At 38.9% G+C, this 24,733-nt stretch overlaps 1 protein-coding gene across 2 annotated transcripts in view; it reads left to right on the plus strand.

Moving 5' to 3' along the window:
* The window catches only part of NUP155 (nucleoporin 155), an 82,669-nt gene that overhangs the window by 20,185 nt on the left and 37,751 nt on the right, over positions 1–24,733 (plus strand). For both annotated transcript variants that reach the window (XM_008062365.2, XM_021714642.1), the window contains exons 12-21: positions 2,632–2,732; positions 6,590–6,760; positions 9,488–9,598; positions 11,431–11,525; positions 12,083–12,171; positions 13,258–13,320; positions 13,990–14,137; positions 15,432–15,498; positions 18,660–18,775; positions 23,210–23,307. In XM_008062365.2, coding sequence (XP_008060556.1) covers positions 2,632–2,732; positions 6,590–6,760; positions 9,488–9,598; positions 11,431–11,525; positions 12,083–12,171; positions 13,258–13,320; positions 13,990–14,137; positions 15,432–15,498; positions 18,660–18,775; positions 23,210–23,307 — 1,059 coding nt within the window. The remainder of the gene's footprint in view (positions 1–2,631; positions 2,733–6,589; positions 6,761–9,487; positions 9,599–11,430; positions 11,526–12,082; positions 12,172–13,257; positions 13,321–13,989; positions 14,138–15,431; positions 15,499–18,659; positions 18,776–23,209; positions 23,308–24,733) is intronic.

A 24,733-nucleotide genomic window follows, 5' to 3' on the forward strand; every position in this document is an offset into this window, starting at 1 on the left:
CCTTTCTTAGTGGGTGTGAACTGGTATCTTATTATGATTTTAATTTACATTTTTTTGATGACTAATGATGTTTAGCATCTTTTCATATGCTTTTTAGCCTTTTGTACATCTTGTTTGGAGAAATAACTTCATATTCTTTGGCTTTTTAGAAACTGGGTTGTCTTTTTATTACTTTGTTTTAAGAGTTCTTTATGTACTCTGGACATAGTCATATATCAGATATATAATTTGCAAGTATTGTCTGCACTTCTATGGGTTGTCTTTTCATTTTCTGATAGTGTTCTTTGAAGCAAAAAAGTTTTTACTTTTGCTTCTTAGAGTTCATATCTGAGAAGTCATTCCCTAACCCAAGGTCATGAAGATTTACCTTTTTTTTTTTTTTTTTGGTGTCTGAGTCTCACTTTATCACTCAGGCTAGAGTGCAGTGGCATACTCATGGCCACCACAGCCTCAAACTGCTGGGCTCAGGTGATCCATCCACCTCAGTCTTCCAAGTAGCTATAACCAATGGTGCACGCCATCATGCCCAGCTAATTTTTTTGTATATTGTAGAGATGAGGTCTTGCCAAGTTGCCCAGTCTGGTCTTGAACCCCTGGGTTCAGGCAGTCCTCTTGCCTTTGCCTCCAAAGTTGTTGGGATTACAGGCATGAGCCACTGCACCTGGCTTGCTCTTTTTCTCTATGAACTTTATAGTTTTTACCTTCATGTTTAGAATTTTTATGTTTTGAGTAATTTTTGTATATAGCATGAGGTGGAGTCTGACCTCATTGTTTTGTATGTGTGTATACAGTTATCTAAGTATTGTGTATTGAAAAGACTTCTTTCCCCCATTAAATTGTTTTTGTGCCATTGTCTCAAATGAATTGCCCATGAATCTGTGGTTCTGAATTCTCGGTTCTTTTCCTTTGGTCTGTATGTCTATCCTTATGCCAGTAACACACAGTCTTGATTACTGTTGCTTTGTAATAAGCTTTGAAATTGGTAAGTGTGACTCTTTGAATTTGATCTTTTTTAAAGATGATTTTGGTTACTCTGAATCTCTTGAATTTCCATATGAATTTTAGAATAAGCTTTTTAATTTCTGTAAAACAGAAAAAAAGAGGTGGGATTTTTTTTTTTTTTCCCCTGAGTTGGAGTCTCTCTCCATCGCACAGACTGGAGTGTAGTGGCATGCTCATGGCCACCCCAGTGTTAACCTGCTGGGCTCTGGTGATCCTTCTGCCTCAGCCTTCCAAGTAGCCGGAACTACAGGCATGCACTATCGTGCCTGGCTAATTTTTTTATTTATTGTAAAGGTTAGGTCTCACCAAGTTGCCCAGGCTGTTCTTGAACCCGTGGGCTCAGGCAATCCCCTTACCTTGCCTTCCAAAGTGCTAGGATTACAGACTTGAGCCACTGTGCCAGGCCAAGGTGGGATTTTGATAGTCAAATCTGTAGATTTAGGGAATATGATTGTATTAACTGTATTAAGTCTTGAAATCCATGAATATGGGATATCTTTCCATTTACATAGACCCTAATTTATTTCAGTGATGTTTGTACAGTATACAAGTCTTGCACTTATTTTGATAAATTTATTTCAAAACTTTTAAAAATGCTTTTACACATTTTAAAGCTAGAAGTGTATTCAGAAGAAATACTGTGGTTTTAATTTTGTGTATGATGTAATCAAATTGTAGTTTTTCAAATTTCCATATGCTAAAATTTAAGAAACATCTTCTGCCACCTTAATATAAACTAATTTTTCACAAGCCCTGGTCCCTGCACTTAAACCATCCAATGGACTAAATACTGGTACTACTAAAGTCAGTGTAAAGGAAGTAAATCAGCAGGAAGTGCTAGAATTGAGCATAGGAGAGTGTATTAGAGAACCAAAATGCAATATCAGCCAGTTTTATTGAAATAATTGCTTTCATATTATATTTATCTCCGCTGCTCCACTGGCATCTTCATTTTTATTCGTAGAATTAACCAGTACATAGCATCTGTTTCATTGAATATTAACTATCACTGATTGTAAATCACAGCATTTTTTTATGTACTAATTAAGTTTTTATGAAGTTAATAATTAAATTGATAAACTCATTGAATGCAAGATATATCTTAAATTTACAAATGCTAAAATGTAAAAAAAAATGTTTACCTGAAATAGTGTAAGATTGAGAACACTTAATGACTACCCTACCAATAATTGTATGTTCTTTAAGGGAATTTATCTTTTTTTTTTTTTTGAGTTGGAGTCTCACTCTGTTACCCAGACTGGAATGCAGTGGCCGCTCCCGGCCACCGCAGCCTTGACCTGCTGGGCTCCGGTGATCCTTCCGCCTCAGCCTTCCGAGTAGCCAGAATTACAGGCACACGCTACCACACCCGGCTAATTTTTTGATTTATTGTAGAGATGAGGTCTCGCCTGCCCAGGCGGGTCTCGAACCTGCGGGCTCAGGCAATCCACTCACCTCAGGCTCCCAAAGGCGCAGGATTACAAGCCTGGCTTTATTTATTTTATAAATTGTTTGCTTATAAAGATTCATATTCTTTGTGTATATTAATGTTGATAGTAATTATTAAGGTTATTGGGGATGCATATTATTTGCCATAATATATTAAGATTTTATGTATTAAACTTTTAGGTATTTTACTCATGGCAGCCTCAGAAAATGAGGACAATGACATTTTATGGTGTGTCAACCATGATACTTTTCCTTTCCAAAAGCCAATGATGGAAACCCAGGTAAGTTTTCCTGATGATTTTTTTTTTTTTTAAGTCAGAATCTTACTCTGTCACCTGCCCAGGCTGGAGTAATGCAGTGACACACTCATGGCTATCACAGCCTTGACCTGCTGGACTCAGTCAGTTCTTCTGCCTCAGCCTTCAAAGTAACTGGTACTATGGAAAAGCGCCACCATACCTAGCTAATTTTTTGATTTGTTATAGAGAGTTCTTGCCAGGTTCAGGTTGGTCTCGAACCCCTGTGCTCAGGCAGTCCTCTCACTTTCATCTCTCAAAGTGCTAGGATTACCACTGCACCCTGACTATCCTGAGAATGCTAAAGAAACTTTAATGTAATTTTAAATTAAGAGTAATGTGATAAGAAATTTTATCTTCTGATTTATTGTTGTTTTCTTCTAATTATATAATTCAAAATCATATTGAAAAGAAACATCCTGTTAATTCTTTGTTTTTCGTCTGTCAGATTAGAAGTTATTATGGTAGTCATAAAAACATCTTTAAAGAAAACATTGGAACCCTTATAGAATGTTTTCTATAATGTATGTGAAAATATATGTATCTTTCGTGAAATGATCTTTCTCTTTCAAATACAGGTATATTGGGTTTTATAGTTATTTAATTACAAGTACATTCATTATAGCTATGACTTAGAATTTTATACTAATCTTTTTGTAATTTTGCTTAAATTAAGAAAAAATTTAAATTATAGAAACTTTTTTTTTATTTTAATTTTTTTTTGAGTTGGAGTTTCATTCTGTTGTCCAGACTGGAGTGCAGTGGCCGCTCCTGGCCACTGCAGCCTCGCCTGCTGGGCTCCGGCGATCCTTCCGTCTCATCCTTCCGAGTCGCTGGAACTACAGGCACGCGCTACCATGCCCGGCTAATTTGTGGGTTTATTGTAGAGATGAGGTCTCGCCTGCCTAGGCGGGTCTCGAACCCGCGGGCTCAGGCAATCCACTCACCTCAGCCTCCCAAAGGCGCAGGATTACAGGCTGAGCCACAGAGCCCAGCTAAATTATAGAAACTTTCAAACATACACAGTTTGAAAAGTAAATTGAACCCTGCATGAGAGAATTACCAACATTTTTCCCATTTCATTTTTCTTTCTTCCCTTCATATACAAATGCTTACATATAAACACACAGTTGAGGGGTTTTTTTGTTTTTTGAGTTGGAGTCTCACTCTGTCGCCCAGACTGGAGTGCAGTGGCCGCTCCCGGCCACCACAGCCTCGACCTGCTGGGCTCCGGCAATCCTTCCGCCTCAGCCTTCCAAGTAGCCAGAATTACAGGCATGTGCTACCATGCCCGGCTGATTTTTTTATTTATTGTAGAGATGAGGTCTTGCTGCCCAGGCGGGTCTCGAACACACGGGCTCAGGCAATCCACTCACCTCAGCCTCCCAAAGGCACGGGATTACAGGCTGAGCCACCGAGCCCGGCCACAGTTGAGTTTTAAAAGCAAGAATTACCACATACTTCATGAAGCCATATGTAGTCTTTCTGGGCAAGGAGCTAGGCTGCTCTGAAACTACTCACTGGGCATCCCCACCACGTTGCCCATCCTCATCCCTAACCCATGAGAAGCTGAGGGAAGGTCATCTCTCCTTCCTTGGTGTCCTCTGCCCACCTTCATCTGTCCTAGATAGTCCTACAAGGCCACTGAAAGCTGCTGACCAAACCAGATAAACCAATCCCCACTGGGGTGTAAATGTTTGATACACTCTTTTGTTTTTTGAGCTGGAGTCTCACTCTGTCACCCAGACTGGGATGCAATGGCCACTCCTGGCCACTGCAGCCTCGACTTGCTGGACTCTGGCAGTTCCCCCACCTCAGCCTTCCAAGTAGCTGGAACCACAGGCGCATGCTACCACGCCTGGCTAATTTTTGATTTGTTGTAGAGATGAGGTCTCGTCAAGTTGCCCAGGCGGGTCTCAAACCCACGGGTTCAGGCAATCCACTCACCTCGGCCTCCCAAAGTGCTGGGATTACAGGCTGAGCCACCGAGTCCAGCCTGATACACTCCCTTTAGAGCCATTTCTTTACAGACATTTTGTTTCTAGCTGTCATTAACTGCTTTCTGGTGCTTCTCAAACTTGAACTCTTCCAGTTAAAGAGAGAAGAAAAAGGTGTGTGTAAATGGGAAGAGGAAAAACTTAACTCCCAGAGATGGGAGTATGGTTTGCATGAACTCTGAAGTTTCTGGCACAACTTAAGGAGCTGGGGTGGTAGGGACAGCAGGTCTGTAAGGAAGTAAAGAGTGCCTTTTTTGTTATTTCCTTTGTTCTTTGAATTTTACTGAGCACATACTCCGAGCCATGTGCTGTAATAAACTGTGAGGATTCAGATACAAACCTTATCTTGATTGAGATGCAGTATTGTGATGGGGTTACAGGTTTAAATTCTGGCTCTACCTCTTCAAAGCTGTGAATATGTGTTTGACCCTCTATTTCCTTATCTATTATAATATGTACCTCTAGAACTATGGGATTAAATGAGTTCATGTGTTTAAAACACTCAGAACACTGCCTGGTACTTTAGGAAGCACTCAATATATGTTTACTTTTTAAAAACGCAAATCATATATGTCATATCATTTATATAATACTTTTGTTGTTCTCAGACAAATGTGGACTTTCATTGTTTAAAAATCCACCAAATATAGTGTATGAACTTTGATCAAATTCTAGTTTTCCAAAAATAGCTATAAAGGCATTGGGATAATAGGGATATATTATATTGACTGAGTATTATATAATATTAGGAAATATATTAGGAATAGTTAGCATTCTTCTTCTTCTTCTTCTTTTTTTTTTTTTTTTTTTGATTTAGAGTCTCACTCTGTCACCCAGGCTGGAGTGCAGTGGCACGATCACAACTCATTGCAGCTTTGACCTCCTGGGTTCAGGCCATCTACCCACCTCTGCCGCCTAGTAGCTTGGATTACAGGCATGTACCACCACACCTGGTTAATTTTTAATTTTTTTTTGTAGAGATGAGGTCTCCCTATGTTGCCCAGGCTGGTCTTGAACTTCTGAGCTCAAGCAATCCTCCCACCTCAACCTCTGAAAGTGCTGGGATTATAAGTGTGAGCCACTGAGCTTGGCCATTTTTTTGTTTTGTTTTGTTTTTCTGTTTGAGCCAGCTCACCACAGCCTCAAATTCCTGAACTCAAGCAATCCTCCCTCCTCAGCCTCTGAAATAGGTGGGATTATAGGCACATGCCACCAGGCCCAGCTAATTTGCTAATTTTTAAATTTTTATAGAGATGATGTCTTGCTATGTTGCCAAGACTAGTCCCGAGCTCACAGATTCAAGCAGTCCTCCCACCTTGACCTCGCAAAGAGCTGGAATTATAGGCGTGAATCATGACACTCAGCCAAAATTTTTAGTATAAAATATTTTAGAGGACTAAAATACTTTTTAAAAGAAAGACAGTCTCTTAGCTCAGAAAACAAATATAATTTCAGATTACCAAAATCTGCATGTCAGCAAATTTAAGCACTGAACTCACCAGCCTAATCTATCCTAGAAAGATAAAAGGGAGTTATTCTTTGGTTGAGAGAATTATAATTCTAGAAAAATATTTACTATTTATCTTATGAAAAGTTAGCCTTTATGAAAGACTCTAGTATGAAAAGATTATTTATTAGTATAGAAGATAGCTGATTAAAAGACTAGGATAGTAGAAAATTAAATACATACTTTTGAGAGTATTCCTGTTAATGTATTATTAATTTTTAAAAATCTGCATTTATTTATCAGTTAACTGTTTTCTTCTTTTTAGATGCTTTTATTTATGTAACTTCAATAGAACATACTCAAAGTTTTTGTTGTTGTTGTTGTTGTTTTTAATGTAGATGATAACCCGTGTTGATGGTCATTCCTGGGCTCTTTCAGCAATAGATGAATTGAAAGTAGATAAGATAATTACACCCTTAAATAAGGATCATATTCCAATAACTGACTCACCAGTTGTTGTACAGCAGCACATGTTACCTCCAAAGAAATTTGTTCTCCTCTCAGCACAGGTATGTACAAATTCTGTTACAGTGCAGACAAAAAGAAGAAAAGTGATATTTAATGCTTTTATCAAGATTCTGATATAGTCGCTTAGCGGAGCCATTTTCTTGAGTACTTAGGAATGTTTACTCTTACTGTGTTTTTTTTGTTTGTTTTTTTGAGTTGGAGTCTCACTCTGTCGCCCAGACTGGAGTGCAATGGCTGCTCCTGGCCACCGAAGCCTCGACCTGCTGGGCTCCGGCGATCCTTCCACCTCAGCCTTCCAAGTAGCTGGAACTACAGGCACGCACTACCACGCCTGGCTAATTTTTGATTTACTGTAGAGATGAGGTCTCGTCAAGTTGCCCAGGCGGTCTCAAACCTGTGGACTCAGCCAATCCACTCCCCTCGGCCTCCCAAAGTGCTAGGATTACAGGCTGAGCCACCGAGCCTGGCCCCTCTTACTGTGTTTTTTTTTGTTTGTTTTTTTGAGTTGGAGTCTCACTCTTTCGCCCAGGCTGGAGTGCAGTAACTGCTCCCGGCCTCCACAGCCTTGACCTCCTGGGCTCCAGCGATCCCTCCGCCTCAGCCTTCCAAGTAGCTGGAACTACAGGCGAGCGCTACCACGCCCGGCTGATTTTTTGATTTATTGTAGAGATGTTGTCTCGCCAAGTTGCCCAGGCAGGTTACTGTGTTTTTAAGGAATACTTTATAAATACCAAAAATGCTACAAAAAGAACCAGCTCTGTATAAGTGTTATACTTTCTAAAGTAGCATTTCTGTCACTCGTGTTTAGCAGTATAAAATATACTGTAAGCTAGAGTTTATTTCTGAGAACAAATATTTCTTACGGTTCTCACCTTATTAAAAAAATTTTGTTGGCCAGCCTCAGTGGCTCAATCTGTAATCCCAGCACTTTGGGAGGCTGAGGTAAGTGGGTTGCCTGAGCTGGCAGGTTCGAGACCGAACCAGGCACTTGGTGAGACCATGTCTCTACAATAAATCAAAAAAATTAGCCAGATGTGGTAATGAGCGCCTGTAGTTCCGGCTACTTTGAAGGCTGAGGTGGAAGGATCACCAGAGCCCATCCGGTTGAGGCTGTGGTAGCCAGGAGTGTGCCACTGTACTCCAGTCTGGGTGACAGAGTGAGACTCCAACTCAAAAAAAAAAAAATTGTTAATATTTTTTTGTAGAAATGCATTGACAAAATTCAAATGATTTAACAGAGGAAGTATATGTATATTTTTTGAGTTGGAGTCTCACTCCATTGCCCAGGCTGGAGTCCAGTAGCACACTCATGGCCACCCCAGCATTGACCTGCTGGACTCTGGCAATCCTTCTGCCTCAGCCTGCTAAGTAGCTGAAACACAGGCATGCACTACCATTCCTGGCTAATTTTTTATTTATTGTAAAGACGAGGTCTCACCAAGTTACCTGGGCTGGTCTTGAACCCACGGGCTCAGGCATTCCACTCACCTCGGCCTCCCAAAGTGCTGGGATTGCAGGCTGAGCACTGAACCTGGCCATGTATTTTATATTTAAAATATATTCCTTTGTGTAGATGTACCATATTTAAATAAGTTCCTATTAATGGATTATCTTTTGCATATCATGTATCATTTGGCTTGTGTGAGTAAAGTGTAGAATTGTATCTGCTGAGTCAAAGAGGATGTGCATTTATAATTTTTATAGATATTTCCAGATTTCCTTGTATACTTTGATTAGTGATGTTTGTGAATGCTTGTTTCCTCAAAGTCTCTCTCAGTATAACATGTTATCTTTTTAAATATTGACTATCTTTTCAAATGTTTATATTTCTGTGAACTTTATGGTTCTATTTTGTACTTACTTTTCTATTGAATTGTCATTTTGATGTATAGAATCAAAACTTATTAAAATTTATGTATTGCCAAAAATTTTTTTTTTTTTTTGAGTTGGAGTCTCACTTCTTCGCCCAGGCTGGAGTACAGTGACATGCATGCTCATGGCCACTCCAGCGTCAACCTTCTGGGCTCCAGCGATCCTTCCACCTCAGCCTTCCGAGTAGCCGGAACTACAGATGCGCCTACCAAGCTATTTTTTTCTCGCCAAGTTGCCCGGGCTGGTCTTGAATCCGCAGGCTCTGTCAATCCACTCTCCTTGGCCTCCCAAAGTGCTGGGATTACAGGCTGAGCCACTGAGCCTGACCTAGAGAAACTTTTTGTGACTTTTTTTTTTCCACCTCAAATATTTTTCCTGGTTTGTCACTTGACTTTGCTTATTGAGATTTTTCCCATGCAGACAAGTTAATAAGTACTCAAAATTATCAGTTATTGTTTGAGATTTGTGTTATAATTTTAAAAAGCTTCTTTAAGTTTTCTAAAATAAGTAACCCATACTTTTTTGGTTTTCTTTTATTACTATTATAGTTTTATTTTATTCTGTAAATCTTTTGATGCATTTGTAATTTTTCCTGGTATAAGGTGTGAATATGGCTACATTTCATAGTGGCAACATAACTTATTAGTAACCTAACTTCAGTTCTCTGGTTTGAGAAGCAGATAGCAGGGGACAGTGTTTTCTTATTAAATTCTCTGTGGATATAGAGATGTAATGTAGGTTGGGAATTGAAATGCATGTGATCTTTTTAACCAGTTTACTTTGTATTTTTAAAGTTTTTTTTGTTTGTTTCATTTATTTTATTAAATAAAGTAGTAGTAGGGTCAATTGCTACCAGCCAAGCTTGGTAAATCTATTGTTCTTTTTTTTTTTTTTAGGGGAGTCTTATGTTTCATAAACTTAGACCTGTTGATCAACTGAGGCATCTACTTGTGAGTAATGTGGGTGGAGATGGAGAAGAGATTGAACGATTCTTTAAATTACATCAGGTAATTGCATATACTTTTTAAAAAATGCGATGGTATTTTAAACAGGATAGTGGGAATGTCAGTTATAGTTACATAAATTGGTACTGAAATCCTTTTTATTTTTTGAGTTGGAGTATCACTCTGTTTCCCAGGCTGGAGTGCAGTGGCATGCTCATGGCCACTGCAGCCTTGACGTGCTGGGCTCAGGTGATCCTTCCACCTTAGCCTTCCAAGTAACTGGAAATAGAGGCACGCACCACCACACCCAGCTAATTTTTTGATTTATTGTAGAGATGAGGTCTCACCAAGTTGACCAGACTGATCTTGATCCCCTGGACTCAGGCAATCCTCTAGCCTTGGCTTCTCAAAGTGCTGGGATTATAGGCTTGAGCCACCATGCCTGGCTGAAATGCTTTAATAAACAGATAATCTTAGCAATATTTCTTTCCTTACCTAAGTCACTATAGGTATACTGATATTTCAAAGCAGGATTAATATAAACCTTATAGTAAACTCTCAGCATTTTATTCTCTGTTGATAAATTCTTAGCATTGATGTATGCTAGTATGATGTATGCTAGTATGATGTTTAAGTTATGTGATAAGTGCATTTTTATTAAAAGCACAAGACACGTTTGGACAAGTCTTTTTATTTTTTTTGATATGACTTAATGACCGAGGAGGAAACTTGTAACAATAGTGTGGACACCTTAGTATTTCAAAGCTAAAACTGTATGAATAGCGGAAGTAAAATTGGGAGTGGTCGGTTTAAAAACAAGAATATCCCATCTAAGTTAAGTATGCAGACTCTGGCTTCAAACCATATATGTTAAAAATCCCAGTTCCACCACTGGGATAAATTACTTTAATTCTTTGGGCTTCAGTTTCCTTCTATATAAAATATGTATTGCATTACAATAGTTATGTAATGCGAGGATTAATAAATACTAACTCTGAAAGTAATGCTTGGTACATGATAGAAACTCAATGTTGGTGCTTACTGTTATTTTCTAAAAAAGAAAGACCACAAGAAGAAAATTGGAGAAATAAACTAGAAATTAAATCAGAATCTAGATAAAAAGGAGAAGAATATCCTTTTAATACTACCGCTTATGATAAAATTTAAAACTAGTAGTAGTATGATAAAATTTAAAACTTAACACTACTAGTGTTTTTTTTTGTTTTGTTTTGTTTTTTTGAGTTGGAGTCTCACTCTGTCGCCCAGACTGGAGTGCAGTGGCCACTCCTGGCCACCGCAGCCTCGACCTGCTGGGCTCTGGCAATCCTTCCGCCTCAACCTTCCAAGGAGCCGGAACTACAGGCACGTGCTACCACGCCCGGCTAGTTTTGTTATGTATTGTAGAGATGAGGTCTCGCCAAGTTGCCCAGGCAGGTCTCGAACCCGTGGGCTCAGGCAATCCATACTAGTGTTTTTTTAAACCAACTGATTTCATTCAGTTTGCAGATATTTATAGATCACCTGTTGTGTGCTAGTTATGGATTTAAACACTGAATACAGCAGTCAGCAAAATTATTTTAAAACATTTATGTTTACCCAGCACTTTGAGAGGCTGAGGTGTGAGGATTGCCTGAGCCCACAGGTTCGAGATCAGCCTGGGCAACTTGACAAGACCTCATCTCTTCAATAAATCAAAAATTAGCTGGGTGTGGTGGCGTGTGCCTGTAGTTCTAGCTACTTGGAAGACTGAGGGGAAAGGATCACCTGAGCCCAGCAGGTTGAAGCTGTGGTGGCTGTGTGCATGCCACTGCACTCCAGCCTGGGCGACAGAGTGAGACTCCAATTAAAAAAAAAAAAGATTTATGTTTAATGGGAAGATATTCTTCTTTTAACAGGAAGACCAGGCTTGTGCAACTTGCCTTATTCTTGCTTGCTCCACTGCTGCCTGTGATAGAGAAGTATCTGCTTGGGCAACTCGGGCTTTCTTCAGGTACGTCAGGTTTTTTAGTACTGGGCCACCTTTAAAAATGGTTTTATTGCTTGCTGTTTTGATAGATGAAGGATTGCCAAACAATTGAGTGACTATGTAGACATATTATTGTACAAAAGGTGAAATCTAGAAAGATGATAATGCTAATGGAAGCAGCTAGACTATCATTATTTGTATATTGTTACTCTTCCTCTGGATTCTATTCTCTAATCTTTTGTGTGCCTTCTATTGTTTCGTACCTCATTTACTATCTCATCTATCATTTTTACTTTCCCAAACACTACACTGCCATTTACTCATCAAGTAAGTTCGATGCATTTGCATATCTTTTTTTTGAGAAGGTGCCATAGTCTCTTAGAATCCTTTCCAATAGCAGTTTCATCATTTATTGAAATATTTATTATGCATCTTATGCGTATATTTTACTGTCAGCTAATACACAAAGTCTCTAATGTTTAAGGTATTTATTTGGAAGCTCACAATTAAGACTAGGAGCAATTCCAGCCTTTAAGATGGATAATTTTACTCAAATTATGCTTATATTGTCATAAAAATAGGTATGGTGGTGAAGCACAGATGAGATTTCCAACCACTCTTCCTCCTCCAAGTAATGTTGGTCCCATGTTGGGGTCTCCAGTCTATTCTAGTAAGTATGAAGGGTTGAAATGAAATTGTTTTTAATCGTTTGAGTTTTAGAAACTTTAAAGCATATTTTTCTCAATAAACTTTTTCATTATGTTTATTAATGAATAAATCTCAATTCTGACACTTAAAACTGATGAGGTATTAATATTTCTTAATACATACTATGAAGCAAAATAAGATGTAACCAATAGTATTTACAGGACTCATTTGTAATGTACTCAGAGGAAAAGAGGTGAATGATTTAATAATGAGAAACTCCCATATCAGTGTTTTCTATGTGGGGATTATTAGAAATGAGATGAGACCCTAGTTCTTAAATATATCATGTTTGTTGCTGCTCCTTTTTATGCTTAGAAATAGCTTATATGCTAGGCATGGTGGTTAATGCCTATCATCCCAGCAATTTGGGAGGATTAAGTCGCCTGAGCCCAGGGATTCAAGACCAGCCTGGGCAACTTGGCAAGACCTCAATCTCTACAACAAATCAAAAAATTAGTTGAGCTTGGTGGTACATCTTTATAGTTCATGCTAGGAAGGCCAAGGTGGAAGGATCACCTGAGCCCAGCAGGTCGAGTCTGTGGTAGCTGTGAGTATGCCACCACACTCCAGTCTGGGCGACAGTGTAAACCTGCAACTCAAAAAAAAAAAAGAAAAAAGGAAGGAAGGAAAGAAATAAATAACTGGGCACAGTGGCTCAAACCTGTAATCCCAGCACTTTGGGAGGCAGAGACAAGAGGATTGCCTGAATCCAGGTGTTTGAGACCAACCTGGGCAACTTGGCAAGACCTCATCTCTACAATAATTAAAAAATTGTCCGGGCATGGTGGTGCACACCCATAGTTCCTGCTACTTGGAAGGCTGAGCCAGAAGGATTGCCTGATCCCAGCAGGTTGAGGCTGCAGTGAACATGAGGATGCCACAGCACTCTAGCCTGGGTGACAGAGTGAGACTTCAACTCAAAAGAGGAAGGAAGGAAAGGAGGAAGGGAGGAAGGGGAAGGAAAGGAAAGCTTTTGTGCCTAATTTTGATCAGATTCAAACGATTGGGAGGTTATTTTATAAATCTTTACGTTCTACTTTACCTTTAGGTTCTCCTATTCCTAGTAGTGGTTCCTATCCAAATCCATCCTTTTTGGGAACACCGTCTCTAGGTACCTCTTTTCTTTGTTCTGAATTACTGCTAATGTTTGTTGCTTTTTTTTTCTAAGTGCTAGCATTACCTTTAGTGCTTAATGTGAAAAAAAACTTGCCCTATTCCCTATTTTTATTAAATAAAAATAAATGTTATTTAATAAAAGTGTTGTTTAAGCAAGTATTGGCATTTGGCCATGAATGCCTTTTTAGGAACTTCTCTAATTGTGTGCCTAGAAAGCCCCTTATCTAGGTCCCAGGATTTAATTGGGCCCTGAAATCTGAATAATTCGTTTTATTTCACTCTCAGAATTAGAAGCAGAGATTACAAGTTTTCCTTTCATTTCATTCTGCATTGTCAACATTTGCAAGTCTACCTGGGGTGCGGTATGGTGGTTCACGCCTGTAATCTGAGCACTTGGGAAGTCAGGGTGGTTGGATTGTGTAAAGCCAGGAATTGGAGACCAGCCTGAGCAACATAGCAAGACCCTATCTCTAATTCAAAAAAAAAAAGGAAGTCTACCTGGGAGTACCCATCCAAGTCTAAATCACTCTTATTAAAGAAAATCAAATTAAACATCAATTACATTATTGTTATAAATATTTCTACCTTGTGTCCAGATGCAATAAACTTGGGTTATTGAGAATTCTGAGGTTTGAGAAATTTGATTTTCTTATGTCTGTACAAGGTATACAGCCTCCTGCCATGTCAACTCCAGTGTGTGCTTTGGGAAACCCAGCAACTCAGGCCACAAGCATGAGTTGCATGACTGGACCAGAGATTGTGTACTCTGGAAAACACAATGGTATTTGCATTTACTTTTCTCGAATCCTGGGGTAAGTTTTCTGTGGAGCAATTCATAATTATTAATAATCACCTTGTCTTATTTTGAGTAGTTAAATCTTTTTAACTCTAAATTTGGGACATCATTTATTTCTATTAAAGTTTACTTTTGGCTGGGCATGGTGGTGCATGCCTATAATCCTAGCACTTTGAGGTGAGAGGAGAGAGGATTGCCTGAGCTCACAGGTTCAAGCCTAACCTGGGCAACTTGGCCAGACCTCATCTCGACAGTAAATCAAAAAATTAGCCGGGCATGGTGGCACATACTTGTAGTTCCAGTTACTGGGAAGGCTGAGGCAGAAGGATCACCTGAGCTCCATAGGTCTCTCTCGCTGTCTCATTCTCCATGTCTGTGTGTTTTTAGCATTCAAATATATTTGGCCCTTGAACAATACAGAGGTTAAGAGGTGCTGATCTCGTGCGCCGTTATAAATCCACGTATCACTTTTGACTTCCCCCAAAACTTAATGTCTTACTATCTGGAGGCCTTGCCAATAACATAAACAGTCAATCAACACATATTTTGCATGTTTTGTTTAGGGTTATGTTGTCAGCTGGGGTAGAATGAACTCAGGTGAAATAGCTTGGTTGTTTGCCACATGATCTCTCATCCTCCAGCAAGCTAGCCAAGGATTACTCACTTGGTGGTGGCAGAGCTCCTTGAGAAAGAGTAGAAACTCACAAAACTTTTTTATGCCTAGGCTCAATATTGGTCTACCCATTTACTTTTCTGCCTCATTCATTTGGCCAGAGGGAAGTCTCAGTGCCAACCCAGTTTGAAATAAACTCGACCTTTTAAGGGCTGAGTCATCAAAGTCATATTTCAAAAGGGATAAGTATAAGGAGAGAGAAAGATTTGCAGTTATTTTTGCCATCAGTCTACCATATCATTTAATTAGCTATCATGCCTAGTTTATATTTTTTTATGATTTGAGATGTAGCCTTTCATTCATATCATTTGCTTGAAAATGAGGAAATAAGGCAGAACCCCTTGATAAATATAGGTTATTTTCACTTTAAGCTCACTGTTTAGAATTTATTACCCAGAGACTTTTGAGTTATTTTTAGCACTATTTCATTTTCTGAAATGACATAGGTGTGTCAAATATGAAAATTTTCCGTTTTCCATTCTTGCAGATAACTTATTAAAATGTTAATTGTTAAATGCAACCATTGCTGAAGTTAAAAACAATAAAGCCATTAAGTTCCTACAGAAAGGAATTTACTACATATTATAATTGTTTTTATTTGTTTACAACACAATCATTAAAATATTTTTTGTTCCAGGAACATTTGGGATGCAAGCTTAGTTGTGGAGAAAGTATTCAAGAGTGGCAATAGAGAGATTACTGCAGTAAGTGTGAATAATATCATTCTGTTACTTGTACGTAACCAACTGATGGTATTAATAGATTATTTCACATTTCTGGATGTTACATAAACAAGATGGCACTTATTATTCTTTTACTTACTCTTTTTTTTGTACATAAGCTCTCTTCTGGATTAAATCTCAACTCTGTCACTTATGAACTATCTCAACATCAGTAAATTTCTTAACATTTCACAGCCTGATTCCTCACTGTAAAATGAGAATAATAAACCTCAAAGTTGTTGTGAGGGATAAATAAAGTCAGTGGTAATACTTAATATTGTTCAAAATTTGCTATTGAATACTTTGACTTACTTGCGCAACAACTCCAGGAACCCTGCACTATTTCCATGAATTAGAATACTTTCCAGGCTGCTTTAAGAAAATATCTTGGAGCCAGGCTCGGTGGCTCAGCCTGTAATCCTGCGCCTTGGGAGGCTGAGGTGAGTGAATTGCCTGAGCCTGCGGGTTCGAGACCCCGCCGGGGCAACTTGGTGAGACCACAGCTCTATAATAAATCAAAAATTAGCCGGGCGTGGTAGCACGCACCTGTAGTTCCAGCTACTTGGAAAGCTGAGGCGGAAGGATCACTGGAGCCCAGCAGGTCAAGGCTGTAGTGGCCAGGAGCGGCCGCTGCACTCCAGTCTGGGTGACAAGAGTGAGACTCCAACTTGAAAAAAAAAAAAATGTCTTGGGCTGGGCACAGTGACTCAAGCCTATAATCCTAGCACTTTAGGAGGCCAAGGTGAGATGATTGCCTGAGCCCACGGATTCAATACCAGCCTGGGCAACTTGGCAAGACCTCATCTCTACAATAAATCAAAAAATTGCCAGGCATGGTAGTATGTGCCTGTAGTTCCAGCCACTTGGAAGACTGAGGTGGAAGGATCATCTGAGCCCAGCAGGTCAACGCAGTGGTGGCTGTGAGCATGCCACTGCACTCCATCCTGGGTGACAGAGTGAGACTTAAACTCAGAAAAAAAAAAAAGAAAAGTCTTATAGAATTGTGTATTGTCACAAATTCAGATAATAAGATTTTAAAAAATAACCTGGAGTATCAATACAATTCATTTTAAGCTTTTTTTTTTTTTTTGAGTTTGAGTTTGAGTCTCATTCTGTCACCCAGACTGCAGTTCAGTGGCATGCTCCCGGCCACTGCAGCCTCTACCTGCTGGGCTCAGGTGATCCTTCCACCTCAGCCTTCCAAGTAGTCGGAACTACAGACATGCATTACCACACCCACCTAATTTTTTGTAGAGATGAGGTCTCACCACGTTGCCCAGGCTAGTCTTGAACCCATGGGCTCAGGCAGTCCTCTCACCTTGACCTCCCAAAGTTCTGAGATTAAAGACTTGAACCATCATGCCCAGCCCATTTTAAGCATTTTTTAATGAAAAAAATACCAAATATCTTTTAAAGTTCACATTTCTCATAGGAATGTATTTACCTAACATAGTCACTTATATGTATATTTCAAGTGTAAGAACATGAAAAACTAATCTGTAGTGATAAAAGTAAGAAAAGTGGTTATCTCAGAGGTGGTGTGAATAATGACTAGAAGGGAACATTAGGAAACTTTCTTGTGTATTAGAAATATTCTATATTGTGGTGTGAGTGATGATTGTACAAAAATGTAACAAATAAAGCATTCACTTAATATTGGTATTTTACTGTATATAAATTATATCAATCTTACTGGAGAAGGAGGGAAAGGATACAGTTATAATTATATTGTTCCACAAGTGTAAGTTGATGAAGAATAACTTTATAGACATAAGGCACTTCAAAATTAATTCTTTGCACTCAGAGACATAGTGTGGATTACCTACCGGCAACTTGACTGTACTTTTTTATGAGATAGTAAAAAAGAAATCATTTCTTATTAAACAGTACAGCGTTGGAACCAATTATTTTATTGTAATGATATTTAGCTCATAATTTTGGACATTGAGGAACTTATTTATGACCAAAAAAATCAAAATTTTATATCTTATATTTTTCTAGCATGTGGTAATATGTGAAACAGTCACCGACAAGCATTGCAGGCATTGATACATGTTGTGCAATAGTAATGTCTTTGTCTTCTACCTGGTGGTTTTCTTTTCTTTTTCTTTTCTTTTTTCTTTTTCTTTTTTTTTTTTTGAGTTGGTCTCACTCTGTCACCCAGGCTGGAGTACAGTGGCATGCTCATAGCCACCACAGCCTCAACCCGCTGGGATCAGGCGATTCTTCCACCTCAGCCTTCCGAGTAGCTGGAACTACAGGCGCGTACCACCACGGCTAACTAATTTTTTTCTTTATTGTAGAGACGAGGTCTCGCCAAGTTGGCCAGGTCTCAAACCCCTGGGTTCAGGCAATCTTCTCACCTCAGCCTCCCAGAGTGCTGGGATTACAGCCGTGAGCCACCATGCCCAGCTGCCTGGTAGTTTTCTATTTGAGCAGACCATACAGTCTCATTTTCTTCCTCCCACATTAATAATATGTCATTTGACCGGGCTTGGTGGCTCAGCCTGTAATCCCAGCACGTTGGGAGCCCAAGGCGAGTGGATTGTCTGTGCCCATGGATTCGAGACCAGCATAGGGTACTTGGCAAGACCTCATCTCTACAATAAATAAAAAATTAGCCAGGCATGGTAGCGTACGCCTATAGTTCCAGCTACTTGGAAGGCTGAGGTGGGAGGATCACCGGAGCCCAGCAGGTCTACACTGGGGTGGCCATGAGTGTGCCTCTGTACTCCAGCCTGGGAAACAGAGTGAGACTCCAGCTTAAAAAAAAAAAAAAGAAGAATTATATAATTTATTGTCCAGTCTGTTGTTCAAAGATATGGAAGGACATACTCATGATTCCTGAAAACTACTTCTCAACTCATCAGTCATATCTCAGTATATATTCCATCTCTTTATTTGCTTTTTCAAGGTATTTGAATGGAAAACTTCAAGGAAACATACATTTTTGAAGTTTGTACTTGCCTAAGTTTGCCCTGTGTATTCACCAGCAATCTCTTTATGTCTCCTGAGAGGGGACATAACAGTTAGTTTGCTAGATTTACGATGTCATTTGAGTGCAAAGGATTAAAATTGTTTGTATTCAATTATAGCTATACAGAATATGTGTTTAAAATTTTGAAATTTTTTTATTTTTACAGGTTGAAAGTAGTGTTCCTTGCCAACTGCTAGAGTCAGTGCTACAAGAACTAAAAGGTTTGCAGGAATTTCTAGACAGAAACTCACAATTTGCAGGAGGACCATTAGGAAATCCAAAGTAAGAATAAATACATTTATTTATTTAATTTTATATTTTCATTATTTTTTGTAGAGGTAGTTTGCATATCATAAAATTCATCATTTTAAAGTGTACAGTTCAGTGGTTTTGAATTTATTCACAAAGTTATGCAGCCATCACCACTATCTCATAGTACAACATTTTCATCTCACAAAGAAGAAACCCTGTGCCATTATCAGCCTTCTTCAGTCCCTGACAACCACTAATCTACTTTCTATCCCTGTGGATCTGCTCATTCTGGGTATTTATATAAATGGAAAATATACAATAGATGATCTTTTGTGTCTGCTTTCTTCCCTAAGCATTATGTTTTCAAGGTTCAAATGTTGTATTGTGTATCAGTATTTTGTTTCTCAGTTCATCAGTTGATAGATGTTTAGGTTGTTCCAGTTTTTTGGTTATTAAGAATAATGCTGGTGTCCCAGCCTGTAATCCCAACACTTTGGGAGGCTGAGACGAGTGGAATGCCTGAGCCTGTGGTTTTGAGACCAGCCCAGACAACTTGGCGAGACCTCGTCTCTACTAGTAAATCAAAAATCAGCCAGGCGTGGTAGCGCACGCCTGTAGTTCCAGCTGCTTGGGAGACTGAGGCAGAAGGATCGCTGGAGCCCAGCAGGTTGAGGCTGTGGTGGCTGGAAGCATGCCACTGCACTCCAGCCTAGGCTACAGAGTGAGACTCCAACTCAAAAAAAAACCAAAAAACAGAATAATGCTGTATATGAACACTCCTGTACAAATTTCTTTGTGGACGTATGTTTAAAGTGGACATTTTAAGCCGGGTTCGGTGGCTCAGCCTGTAATCCCACGCCTTTGGGAAGCTGAGGTGAGCGGACTGCCTGAGCCTGCGGGTTCGAGACTCGCCTGGGCAACTTGGCGAGACCTCATCTCTACAATAAATCAAAAAAATTAGCTGGGCGTGGTAGCGCGCGCCTGTAATTCCGGCTACTGGAAGGCTGAGGCGGAAGGATCACCGGAGCCCAGCGGATCGAGGCTGTGGTGGCTGGGAGCAGCCACCGCACTCCAGTCTGGGCGACGGAGTGAAACTCCAACTCAAAATAAATAAATAAAATAAAGTGGACATTTTATAGTTGCAAACTAATGCATACTTTTTGTTTTTTAAAGAAATTGACATTATATCTGGGGAGTCACATTACTCAGAATTGAGACAATAAAAGTTTTTAAAAGTATATTTACATTTCTGTCAAAGCAAAAATAAGGCCAAACTCAGTGGCTCACACCTGTAATCCCAACATTTGGGAGGCCAAAATTTTAAGACAAGCCTGGGCCACATAGTGAAACCTCGTCTCTACAAAAAGATTTTAAAAATTAGCCAGGTGGGGTGGCAAGTACCTATAGTCTCAGCTACTGGGGATGCTGAAGTGGAAGAATTGCCTGAGCCCAGAAGGTCAAGGCTGCTATAAGGTTTGATCATTGTGGTCACACCACACTTCAGCCTGGGCAACAGAGTAGACCCCAACTCAAAAAGTAATAATTAAACAAACAAACATAAATAAATAGAAATGCAAAAATAGAATCTAAGTAGGTATACTTTTACATAACCTTATTTACACTCAGTATATTCTTCAGAGCATTTCAATTCAGGGGAAAAGATTGTTTTTGTAGTGGTTACATATAATTCCATTATTTATATGTGACTCTGTTTCTTGATGTTATAAACAAGATGTAGTGATTAGTCTTCTTTATAAAGCTTATATAATTGTTCAGTAATCGTCATGAATTTCTTCCAAAGGAGAATTATTGATCCTAAGCCTTTTTAAAATGTTAATATGTAGTATTTGGTTGTTTCTTTTTTTTTTTTTTTTTTTTTTTTTTTTTTTGAGAAAGTAGAATTTATTGAGAAAACAGAAAAGCTCCCATAGCAAGAAGAGACTTGAAGGGGTGACCCGTATTTATCTTTTAATTAGGTGACTTTAATTCCTCATTTTATTGAGATTGGTTAAATGTTTGAATGTTTTCTCAGTATCCTGAATTTGTGCTTTTTGTTGTGTTTTTGTTTGTTTTTCTTCCTTTTCCAGTTTCCTTATTTTATTGACTTCATCAGGCCTCTCCCCACCTTCACCTTACTAGTTAGGAAGTTCTACATAGGAATATTTTTCCTCTAGTAGTTAGTTTCAAATTCTAGTTAATACACATCTCAGTCAACATTTATAATTGAACAAAATCTGTTATCTTATTTCCCTTCCCTGTCCTTCACCACAGTCTCTCTTTCTGAAAATTATCTGGAGATTTACTTATGAGATGTTTAGTTTTTGGGTTTTTTATTGTTTTTTTTTTTTTACCTCTTTCTAATGTTATGCTCTTCTATTAATACTTTCTAAGGATATCACTGAATTTTATAATTACATCTCCAATTATTAATTTTTTTAACCTATTACTTCATTAATTTTTCTTTGCTGTTTCTAGTAGTTTTTATTTTTGTTGATTTTTTTAAAAATTGTCAAATGTGTCATCCTGTCATCTGCAAATAAAGATAGTTTGCCTTTTTCTTTCCAACTCTAGTCTGGACAAACGAATATCTATAATAGGGTTAAATAGAAATGGAGATATCCTGTGCAGCCTGGTCTTATTCCTGACTTTAGTGAGAAAGTTTATAGTGTTTTTTCCTATTTGAAAAGATGCTGCCAGGCATTGTGACTCAAGACTGTAATCCCAGCACTTGGGAGGCGAGAGGATTACCTGAGCCCAGGGATTCAAGACCAGCCTGGGCTACTTGGTGAGACCTCATCTCTACAATAAATCAAAAAATTAACCAGTCATGGTAGTACATGCCTATAGTTCCAGCTACTTAGAAGACTGACGCAGAAGGATCCCCTGAGCCCAGCAGGTTGAGACTGGGGTGGCCATAAGCATGCTACTGCACTGCAGCCTGGGCGACAGAGTGAGACTCCAACTCAAGTAAATAAATAATAAAAACAAAAAGATGCCAAGATAGATATCGTTTGTCATGTGAAGAAAGTATCGAGTTGTATTTTATTGAATATTTCTTTTTACCTTAAGTGAGTGTTGGTGTTTGTCTTTTCTGCTTTTTCCAGAGATGATCATAATTTTTTTCCCTTGCCTTTATTGATATAATTATATTGATATATGTCCTAATTTTGGCCATCCTTAGATGCCTGCAGCACTAGTTTCTCTGAGTATGGAAATTTTAAGATCATAGATCATTTCTCTCAGCTCTTCATACACATGTTTTCTATATTTTTTCCCCAAACTTTAATGTTGTATTACCTGCCTGATTATCTTTTCTCTGTAAATAACTTACGTTTACTTTAAAATCCTTTGTGATTCTTTTTTTGAATTGTTATTTTTCTTCTGTTTCTTATGTATTGTAGTATAGAGTGAGCATCCTTAACTGCTGGGAACCAGAAATGTTTCTGGATTTTTTATTTTTTTGGATTTTGGAATATATACATGCGTTATACTTAAAAGATGCATCCCTAATCTGAAAATCTGAAGTTCAAAATACTCTAATGAAACATTTTATTTCAGCATCATGCTGATTCTCAAAAAGTTTCAGAATTTAGAACATTTTAGATTTCAGATTTTCAGATTAGGGATGCTGTCAACTTGTATTCCTTCTCCTGTTCTCTTTGGAGAATCATTAATTGTCCAGGATCTTATCTTCCATGATTTCCTTCCATCCTTTCTCTCCTTTCTGTCTCTACCTTTCTTTGGTGTTTTTGTTCTACTGATTAGGAAAATTTCTAATTGATGGTTTCAATAATTTAATTGATTTAATGTTAATCATTTTAATTAGCATCTATTCATCTCTGATAAATTTTTTCTTGTTGTCATATTTTTAATTCCAAGACCTCTTTGTTATTTGCCAGTATTTCCTTTTCCGTGCCAAGCAGCCAGCACTTGTGATGGTTGCTCAATCGTGTGAATTTTTTGGGTTTTCTTTGTTTTGTTTTGTTTTTTTGAGTTGGAGTCTCACTCTGCCACCCAGACTGGAGTGCAGTGGCCACTCCCGGCCACCGCAGCCTTGACCTGCTGGGCTCTGGCAATCCTTCCGCCTCAGCCTTCCAAGTAGCTGGAACTACAGGTGCGTGCTACCACACCCGGCTCATTTTGATTTATTGTAGAGATGAGGTCTCGCTAAGTTGCCCAGGCGGGTCTCGAACCCGCGGGCTCAGGCATTCCACTCACCTCAGCCTCCCAAAGGCGCGGGATTACAAACTGAGCCACCGAGCCTGGCACATTAATTTTTTTTTTATATTTATTTTTTTTAAAGCAGGATTTTTATTGAAAGGACAGTGGGAAGGGACCTGAAGAGGTTGCCTGTGAGTTTTTTTTTTTTAATTGAATTGTACACTTTAAATGGTTGAATTGTATGGCATATGTGCTGTGTCTCAATAAAGCTGTTAAAAACACATTCTGAAATTTCTGTTTTAGTACTACTGCCAAAGTACAGCAAAGGTTGATAGGATTCATGCGTCCTGAAAATGGAAATACCCAACAAATGCAACAGGAGCTGCAGAGAAAGTTTCATGGTAAATTATTGCTTCTCATCAGCTAAATGTACATGACCCTGGTAAAATTTTATTACTTCCGTAGAAAACAATGAACTTTCTTAGTAAGATCTAGTTTGATGTAAGAAAAAATGTTTTTAAATTAAAATATCAGTTTAATTGAGAAGTGGGACAGTATGGATATTGTGTATTTGCATAACTTTTTTAGTCTATACATTTTCACTTCTTTTTCCACCAGAAAACATAATACACACCTTTTTCTTAATGATTGTTTTTTTTTTAATGGTAGTGAAATACACGTAACACAAAATTTACCGTTTTAAGTATTTTTAAGTGTAGAGTTCCCTGGCATTCAGTATGTTTACATTTTTATGCAACTATCACCAACATTCATCTCCAGAAGTCGTCTCATTCTCCCAAAGTGAAATTCTGTACCTGTGAAACAGTAACTACCATTTTTCTCCTATCCCAAGTCCCTGGCAGCTGCCATTCTGCTTTCTGTTTCTGTGAATTTAACTACTCAGATAGTATTTTTCATTTTGTGACTGGCTTCTTTCTTTTTTTTTTTTTGAGTTGGAGTCTCACTCTGTCGCCCAGACTGGAGTGCAGTGGCCGCTCCTGGCCACCGCAGCCTCGACCCGCTGGGCTCTGGCAATCCTTCTGCCTCAGCCTTCCAAGTAGCTGGAACTACAGGCATGCACTACCACGCCCGGCTAATTTTTTGATTTATTGTAGAGATGAGGTCTCGCCAAGTTGCCCAGACGGGTCTCGAACCCACGGGCTCAGGCAATCCACTCACCTCAGCCTCCCAAAGCGCGGGATTCTGGGCTGAGCCACCGAGCCTGGCTGACTGGCTTATTTCATTTAGCTTACTGTCTTCATGGTTCAGTCATGGTGTAATGTGTCAGAATTCCCTTCCTTTTCAAGACTGAGTGGTATATATATGTGTATATACACCACACTTTATCTGCTCATCTACCATTGGACACCGAGTTGCTTCTACCTTTTGGCTGTTGTGAATACTGCCATGAACATGAGTGTACAAATACTAATATGAGTTTCTGCTTTTAGTTATTTTGGCTATAAACTCAGGAGTGAGGCCGGGTGCGGTGGCTATTGCCTATAATCCTAACACTTTGGAAGGCTGAGGTGAGAGAATTGCCTGAGCCCATGGTTTCGAGAGCAGCCTTGGCAACTTGGCAAGACCTTATCTCTACAATAAATTAAAAAATTAGCTGGTCGTGGTGGTGCACACCTGTAGTCCTGGCTACTTGGAAGGCTGAAGTGGAGGGATTGCCTGAGCCCAACAGGTCAAGGCTGCAGTGGCCATGAGTGTGCCACTGCACTCCAGCTTGGGTGACTGTGAGATTCCAACTCAAAAAAAAAAAAAAAATTCGGAAGTGGAATTATTGGATCATACAGTAAGTCTTTTATTAGTTTTTTGAGG

The sequence above is a fragment of the Carlito syrichta genome, unplaced genomic scaffold (assembly GCF_000164805.1).
Source record: "Carlito syrichta isolate Samal-C Ts95f unplaced genomic scaffold, Tarsius_syrichta-2.0.1 Scaffold305689, whole genome shotgun sequence".
Taxonomy (NCBI): domain Eukaryota; kingdom Metazoa; phylum Chordata; class Mammalia; order Primates; family Tarsiidae; genus Carlito; species Carlito syrichta.